General features: G+C 42.6%; 2 protein-coding genes across 2 annotated transcripts in view; both read left to right on the top strand.

The window, feature by feature from the left end:
* Nucleotides 1-1,999, top strand: LOC125767466 (protein MAK16 homolog). Its single transcript, XM_049434070.1, has 2 exons — nucleotides 1-81; nucleotides 175-1,999. Exon 2 carries the CDS (start codon nucleotides 188-190, stop codon nucleotides 1,085-1,087), a length of 900 nt encoding a protein of 299 aa, XP_049290027.1. The 5' UTR covers nucleotides 1-81; nucleotides 175-187; the 3' UTR covers nucleotides 1,088-1,999.
* A 2,749-nt stretch (nucleotides 2,000-4,748) lies between these two features.
* LOC125771103 (myosin-IIIb-like) overlaps nucleotides 4,749-8,648 on the top strand; it is a 59,878-nt gene continuing 55,978 nt past the window's right edge. The window contains exon 1 of the mRNA XM_049441365.1: nucleotides 4,749-6,338. The gene's annotated coding sequence lies outside the window, so the exon portion shown is untranslated. The remainder of the gene's footprint in view (nucleotides 6,339-8,648) is intronic.

Raw genomic sequence — 8,648 nt, 5'->3', positions numbered from 1 at the left:
ACAATTTGGAAGACTCGAACGTTCTTGTAATTGACAAGTTGATTTCACATCGGACGGATTTCTTCACTTCAGAGTTTATTCGTAAGTTTGTTTGAACTATTTCTGCGGGTTACTGCTTTCAGAAGTTCTAATTGAGTACATCGATCTATATTAATCCATGATACGTGGTTTTAGGTATTTTATCAAAATGCAGCAAGATGAAGTTACATGGAATATCATGAGTAAGCAGTTCTGCTGCTTCCAAGTGAAGACACAAACGCAGAACTTCTGCCGCAACGAGTACAACCTCACCGGATTCTGTTCCAAGCGGGTCTGTTCGATCGCCAACAGCCAGTACGCGACAGTGCGCGAAGAAAATGGTATCATATTTCTGTACATGAAGACGGCCGAACGCAATCCATTTCCGGCAAAACATTGGGAGAAGGTAAGGCTTTCGCGCAACTACGCTAAAGCTATTTACCAGATCCATGAGAATCTACTGTTTTGCGATCGTTGGGTCCTGAACAAATGCAAGCAGCGGTTTAAGAAAATTTCGCAGTACCTAATCCGCACGCGTCGGCTGCGGTTACGTCGGCAGAAGATGCTAGTGCCGTTGGTGACGAAGATCGAGCGACGGGAACAGCGTCGGGAGGAGAAAGCCCTGGTAGCGGCTCGTATCGAAAACAAGATTGAGAAGGAACTGATGGAGCGGTTGAAGATGGGTATGTACAATGATGTGTACAACTATTCGTCGGCTGCATTCGAACAAGCGTTAGTTCCGGAGGAGTTAGACGAGGACTGTGAAATGAATGAGGAGTTGGAAGAGGTTCAGGAGCTGGAACAGGAGTACGTGGAGGACTACAATTCAGACACGGAAAGCGAATCGGGAGTGTCGAAACACACTCAGATGGACAGCGACTTTGAATCAGACGATTGTTTGGACATCGAGGAGAGTTTGTCGAAGATTTCTCTTGTAATGGCGAAATCCGAATCAAAAGCTGACGGCTTTACTTCCGCTAGAGCTGCAAAGAAGCGTAAAACTACAAAGCTTGAGTTTGAATATGAATTAGAAGCTGGTCCATCCAAGAGCAAGAGAGTACGGGATTAAGGTGGGATTATCGGATTATTATCATTTTCAACAACGCAGCTACTATATGGTTTTAGTCTATTAAGTATTTTCAATTTGATGGCTTTCCGTCCTATATATCAGTCATATCCTATGGCTGAAAAAACTATGAAGTATTGCGCATCTCCAAATAGGCTGTGACCAGCCCAAATTATACTGAGTAATAACAATATGTCATGTAACGAACAATAAAACAGTTCCCCATCATGCATCCATAACTAAACTTACACCATGGCTGTACCTGTCTTAATCAATCCAAATCCATAATGAACGCGTTTCAAATATTTCCGCCATCCAAAAAAAAAATGGTTGATGAGACTCACTCCTCCGAATCGATCTAGTTCGGTGGCATAACAGGGAGCATCAGCCGGAGAACGCACCACACGCAGGATGATGAGCGGATGATTAAGCTTTGCGCGAAACAAATCATTCGTTGGTGGGAACAAAAATTGCCAACTCCATTACTTCATCACCGCCGCCATCACCGATCTGCTGTCCGAAAGACGTGCGCGTACGCCTGCCGGTTGCGTATGCGAGTGCGGTACGATCTGCTTGATTGTTGGTTGTGTGATTTGCACTGCTATCTGCAGATGGATCGAGCAATCTCGTTATCGAATATTACTCGCGATCAGGCTTATCGGTGAGGGTGTGATTTTACCGATAACTTTGCCACAGCAGTGATAATGGAAAAGCTTTCATGGGTTTTGATTACCCAACGGATGTAGTTTCGGCGATAAAGGTATAAGCGAACCTTGTTAAGGGCTTGTTAGGATTCGGAAATAATTCCATAATAGCTACACAAAGCACATCATCCTGTAGCACTTGATGAGTGAGCGGGTTACGGTTTGATTTAATCATACAATTATTACATATTTGTTGCACAATGGGTACTTGCCTCAGGCAGATACTTTTTTTCCAGGAATGTTATTGTAACAGTATTAGTTTCGATGAGGTTTGAATATTTATAAATGTGTTTTACATACATTAAAAAAATGGAAATGAAAACAATATTTCATGTACTAATCCGACCCAAAAATTCCATTGCCGGAAACATAAAACATTAAGCAAATTGCATTTTAATAGTATAGTAAAACTTAACCCGTTTTTGCCCATAGCGGAGTGTTTGAATTGGTGATAGATTGTCTAATTGGATTTGCTCTACTACTTTTCATTCGCATTTTAATCTTTTTTCCCCCTATACCATTCACAGGTTTAACCACTTTCTTCGTGTCCTTTAAAAACAAACAAATCTCATAAATACTACCGTGTGTGTCCCGCGTTGCCCTTCCGGTTGGCGGTGTAGATGCTCCACATTCGCGACCGCGGAAAACGTTCAAATTATATGGTCATGCAAATCGCACCGCGGTGACCTACATTTCCGTGAGCAAATCGGTCAACTGCAGCACTAATCTTGGACTGGGAAAAGGTGGACGAAATGGTTTGTTTATTTTTTCTTTTCGCTTTTATCTGTCGTTTTGTAGCATCACCGGAACCATATCGGACAAATGAACACGCCTAATGACAAACCGAAGATGCGCCAAACCAGCTACAAGAGGTACATTAATCACCATTGTGTGAGCGTCATAACCTACCATCACCATAATAAGTGATGGGTTTTTAGGATGGAAAAACACGAATTACAATAGTTTGACTACTGCTGGGACCCAACAAACCATTACTAATGTCGTCCGATCGTGTGGCGTTTGGCTACGCCGCCAGGAAGCAGCCCGATTTGTTTTGGAAACGATGTAGAAACCGTTTCGCTTCTAAAATTATCAACAGTCACAGTGCATGTGTTTTTTGGTTGTAAGAGAAAACAAAGGGGTTTGGCATGATAATGACTGGCCCACCTGGGCCAATGCTAATGGCTCTTCGCCAAAGGAGGTATTGCACGTCGGTTGGAACCTTTTTGGCACTTCTTGTCCACCCCGACATGATGAGCAAAAGTAAGCAATTAGTGAAAAATTGATAGTGATTAGATAACGAAACTGCAACCATTAAGGGATGTTGCTGTAGTAGCTTTCACGACTACCGGATCGGGTCTGCACAATCGGAACTTGGAACGAACGAGATGAGTTTCGCAAAAAAAAAAACAAAACACAAAAGTAAGGTTGACTTGTAGAGCATAGCAAAGGGAATAAATTAAAAAGTCACCACAGCAGAATAACTAAACATCAGACCAACAAAAAAAAGCCTCAAAAGATGAGATGCAATCAGCGAGAAGGTAATGTGTGGCGAGTAGGAAGATACGATACGAGTAGGAAGGAAATGTGTGCGGGCACGAGCGAGCGCGCAAAAAAGCCACTTACAACGGTGTTGCACAGTAAATGACATAGTTTTTCGCGGTTGTCGTGGGGTGGAAAGGAAGAAAAAAAGCAAAATTTTCCTGCTGGCACTGGGAAGCTTTGCGTCGGTGGCCGACCCGGTTCACTGAAACCGGTTCCGGTGAAGAAGGTGGAAGATGACGGCCAATGACACACTGCCGACGGTCCAACATAATCTGATAAAGTAAAGAAACGGAGAAGAACGGGTAGGTGCAGAAGGTGCAGAAAGGGAACGCAAAACTTAACGCCACTTGGCAAAGGAAATCGGAAAATCGGGAACTCGGGAACGTTAGTCGAGCTTGGCAGGTTATGGGAGGCGGTTACCGTAGGCGAATCGTAGCGGTAAATGAGAAAGTGCCGGCGGAGTACTTGGAGTACTTCCGAAGGTCTGCAAATGGGGTCTGGATGATGGTTGGCGTTGGGCTGAGCGCGTGGAAAGATGCATTCCAGCGTGAACGAACGATGTTTTGACCCGAGACCGCGACTTTGGCCGATCACATGCTGGTCAAACCGGTTCACCGGAGGAGACATGTTGTTTAGGGAAGATCCTTCACCGAGAGAGAGGAAAAAAACACATAAACAAACATGATCAGCTGTGCCTCCCGGAAGAAGATCAACACTCGGAGAACGAGTTGAGGAGAGATTGATATTCGATAAAGATAGGGGTTGGCAATTAGAGATATTCTAGCTCATGGGCTTGAAGGAACTTGAAGAACCAAAGAATCTTTTGATAATGAGGAGATCCAGAAGTTCTTCACTCTTTTTGTACTACAACCTCAGGAAATCTTGAATCAGTCAAACTCTGGCTATCTTCGAAGTTATGTTATGTTTATGTATATCTGGGTGAGATTTGGTACTAAGAATAGATCCAGGAGTTAATCTTTTTGCACTAAAACCTCAGGAAATTCTGGAAATGTCAATTTCTGGTATTCTTTTAGAGATCTTTAACGATACATAGAGTTCTGAATAGCTTGAAGATTTCCTATTCTTGTTCAAAGAATTCAACATATGAACAATAAATTGATCAGCCCTGTAAAACACGTTGATCTGCTCATCAAGTCGCTTTCGTGCTCTTGCGCTGATGAGTCGTTCACGCTATTACGCTCACCACCCCCAATAGGGGGGAATGTTTTTGCTCTCCCCATCGCTGAAGTTGATAGTTTTGGGGCGCTTAAGTTACACGCATAAGTCTGCTGCTTTTTCCTCTCCAATCTCCCATCGCCATAGGCTCTCGCTCTCTTTTAGGCTCGGTGCGCAAACGGCTCACAAAGAGGGGATGATTCTCTGCCAACCCTCCGATGGATGGAGCGTAAGCGTTTAGCTTTTCCGATCGTTTTTATTTCAACGAAAGCAACGTTACCGAGTGGACGTGGAACCGTTTGCCACGCTCGTTAAGTTTGCAGTTACCGCGCGTTGTGTTTTATTTTACCTTACCCTTCACATTTCTTCGCCTTTCTAGTGTTTTTTGAAGTGTTGTGTTGCCGTAATTTTTGGCGAGCCGTGTGTGAGTGTGTTTTTGCGCGAAAAAGTCACATCCACGGGGTATATTCGCTAGATAGAGCGATCGTTTCGGCGTACCCGTGGTGGGCCAAGAAGCGACGTTAGGAAGAAAATAGCAGGAGGATCCGCACCGAAGAGGAAAGCAATGAATTCGTAGCCCGCGTACACCACGTACTTGGTGAAGATTTGGTACCACCGTGGAGGCTTTTTCCGACGCGTTTTCCATTTCCCGTGCGTGAGCTATTCGTCGATTCGGTTTGTTACATTTTTTTCCACCACGTAAGTGCATCATCACTGATCTGGGTTGATGTGTTTGGTGCACGCGAACCTCAATAGTGCTAAAATCTTCTGAGAGTTTGTCAAACTGCGAACAACAATTCACAATCACAGAGTGTTTCGTGATGTGTGTCTACAGCACGGAGGAAAACGGTGACCGGAGATATTAATTGTCCAATTTCCATCGCCCAAAAAAAGGTCGGGGTGCGTCTAGCCGAGTGTTTGAGAGTGTCTTTTCTCACCGAGCCGTTGTGTCGTTGACTTGCGTGTGTACCGGTGATGAGTGGTTTAATGGTGGTAAAGTAATAATTCTTTTTCGAAGGGGAGCAAAAAAAAACCCGTAAAATTACACACGGCGACAGTGCAATTGTCCCGAAAGCGAAGAAGAAAGTTTCACCAGTTGATAAGAAAGCGCCCGGCACAAACATCGCAGGGTTGAATTTTCGGCCTCTCTCTCTGTGTGTGTGTCTATGTATGTTCGCAATACGGCAAACCGATAAGTGGCGTTTCATGTTGGTTGTTGCCGGCCCTCAGATCGTGGCGGCACCGGGAAAAGAGTGTGAAAAAGCGTGTGCGCGTGTAGGTGAAACGGTAATTTTTCCTTCGAGACGCCGGTACGGATGAAACGAAATTGAAGGCAGAGGGAAAAGAGAAAAAAACAAAACAACCCCCCCAAAACGAAAAGGTAACCACCCCATATGGGGATATGGCCCTAACCCTTACCCGAAGCTAGAAAGGTTGACCTTTCTACCATTCTACCGTTCGTCCCCACGTTGAAGGACGAACCTGGTTCAGAAGAAGACGTAGCTGCAGTACGTGTGTTTACTTAGCGTTTGTCACCGATTTGAAGGGTGAGCGCGGTAAACAGGGCGCAGTGGCGCGAAAGCAAAGCAAAAAAAAAAACGCAAACACGTGCCCGGTGCGCTCGTGAAGCCACGTGTACGTGTATGTGGCCAAGCTTCCAGGTGGCATCGCTATCCGGTGGAGGATAGCGGAAGGTACAACCGTTCGGTGATTCTGCTGGGAATCGTGTGTTAGGTGTGGAAGATTAAAAGAAAATTAGCAAACAATTACTTGGCTTGTGTTTAGTGAACAATTTCCCTTATTTGGTATGCTGCAACCGTGTTCGATGGGTAAGTGAAATTGTCTATTTATGTTGAGAGGGATTTTTGTTTTGTGTCGTAAATTATATTTGCTTTAGAAAATTAAAAGAATAACACCAGAAATGAAGCTGAAAAAATAGCTTTTTTTATTAGTAACGAATATTGACAGTATGTGAAAAATTGTTTAAAAATAAAAAATAATATTCTAAAAGACCTTTTTCGAAGTAAAATCAGTTTGCTGATGCTTTATCAAAAACCTTTACAAACACAAAGTATATGAAAAAAGACGCTATAATCTGGGTCTTGCAAAATTAGATTTGAAAAATTTTAATGTAAGACAGTCATATTTTGCCAATAGTATTAAATATATTATTAATATTACAATAATTAATTACAATAATATTAATATTAATGCCTACAAATATAATGTTTTTGAGAAATTCTGCATTTTTTTGAGAAATTCTGAGAAATTTTGAGTGAGAGAAATTCTGTTTTTGAGAAGTTCAGAACGATATTTTGAGAGAAATGTGACAGCGATCGGTTTACGCTTTGGAGTATAAATTTGTGTTTATTATATTTATCGAATATGCCGATGCTTGTGGAAATCAACGTTTATTAAGTAGTCAAGAATATTCGCCTTATAGTAAAGTGCGTGGTCTGCGATCCCCAGTAAGATACAGCTTTAGCAAAAAGTGGTTGAAAAATAAATAATAGCACCTGGTTTAGATTTTTCATGGAGGCCCGGTGCTTGACAATTCCTTAATTTTAACCTCAACATTCTTGCACAAGATCCTCCGTTTGAGGTTTTCTGGAAAAAAATTCAAAAGATCATATCTCAAGGATTTGGAGCGAATTGTCAAACCTCGGTAAACCTCAATGTTTTACTGGTTCTCTGACCTCTCGGCGGATGAGAGCCCCCTGTCCTTGATCTTCACCTTAAGCTTCTGACACCTTTTAAAGTAATGTTTCCTGTCGGGGAGTATGAATTAAGCTTCCGTTCGATGCTCTGACTTGTCTCCAGAAGTCTTAATAATGCGAAGGCCTGAGTATATTCTCAGTAGCTGTTACAAATTTACTGATATCGTTGTCAAATGGTATATCTCCCCTTAAATAGCTCACTCGCTTCGAATGCAACATCTTCATCTAAAACATTTCATAAACTGAAGATATTTAAATCAGAGCATCGTTACCTACGCTGATGCTGCGAAAAAGACTCTGAACCCGAAAAAATCGACCTCTAAACCACAGGCGCTTCTTGTGCCCCAATTCAATTGATTTTTGGGATGGTAAACTTTTTTTTCGGCCATATATAATAAAACGTAAAACCCAAAAAGGCAAGGTATGACCGGTTGGGCTCAAAATTGAAAAATGTAAATTTATCGTTCTCCATTATACTACCATGTGTACCCCGATTCCCCCAGAAAACGCCGATGCTAAACATCGTCCAGCTCTCTTTTTTTCTCCCCGAAGCATTAGCAGAGACTTCTTTAACCCGTTAGTGCTGGAAGCAAACGTTAAAGGTTCCGGGGCTGTAAGGTAGGCAGATGCGGGATCCTGTGGTGTCCCACGTGGATAATACCGTTCAGATCAGATTAAGTTGAACGATGCAAAGTTTATTCTATTCGTTACTTGCACAATGGATTTCCGTCCCTTTGGTTCCCCGGGCGCATGGCTATGTGCGGCTGCTTTTGCGCTCCGTCATGCTCGTCCTTTAAACTCCCACATGCGCTTCGGCACTTCCTAACGGATGTGCTATTTGGAAGAAGGGCGAAAAAAAAATGTGGTGCTATCGAGCTACCAACAAATGGACGACTTTTGAACGTATAGCTGAAGAAACGGGGATTATATGCGGCAACCCATTACGCTTTGCCTCGCTGAAAGAAGTCCGGGACAATGGGAGTTACGTTGGCTAGCAGGTATATAGTACGGTGACACTCTCGTAATATTTAATATCCGGATGAAGTACAATGTGTGCGTACGATAAGCGGTGCTTGGTTGCTTCCCCGGGATGAGAATGAACATACCTTCGAATAAAAGGGAGTGCAATCTTTCAGATCAATTTATGTTAAAAGTTGATGTTCCTTCAGGAAGAGATTGAATCCGGTCTTTGTTAGTCGTCATCGACAGCAAAAAAAAAGAAAAAAAACTGAGGATGCAGTTTTGCACAGTTAGTTTATTATGCTTGCCATCAAGAGGAGCTTTACAAGAATGCACTTGAAATTGTTTTTTACTATTTCTCCTTCCTAAAAGAAAATATTTGCTTTAGTGCACTGTATCATTTGTCTATGCAAGCAGTTTTAAAAATACGTTCTATTTCTTGTTAGCAATCGAATTCAATTC

Source organism: Anopheles funestus, chromosome 3RL (assembly GCF_943734845.2).
Source record: "Anopheles funestus chromosome 3RL, idAnoFuneDA-416_04, whole genome shotgun sequence".
NCBI classification, from domain to species: Eukaryota; Metazoa; Arthropoda; class Insecta; order Diptera; family Culicidae; genus Anopheles; species Anopheles funestus.
Note: the sequence above shows the minus strand (reverse complement) of the source record. Positions and strands in the feature narration are given on the sequence as shown.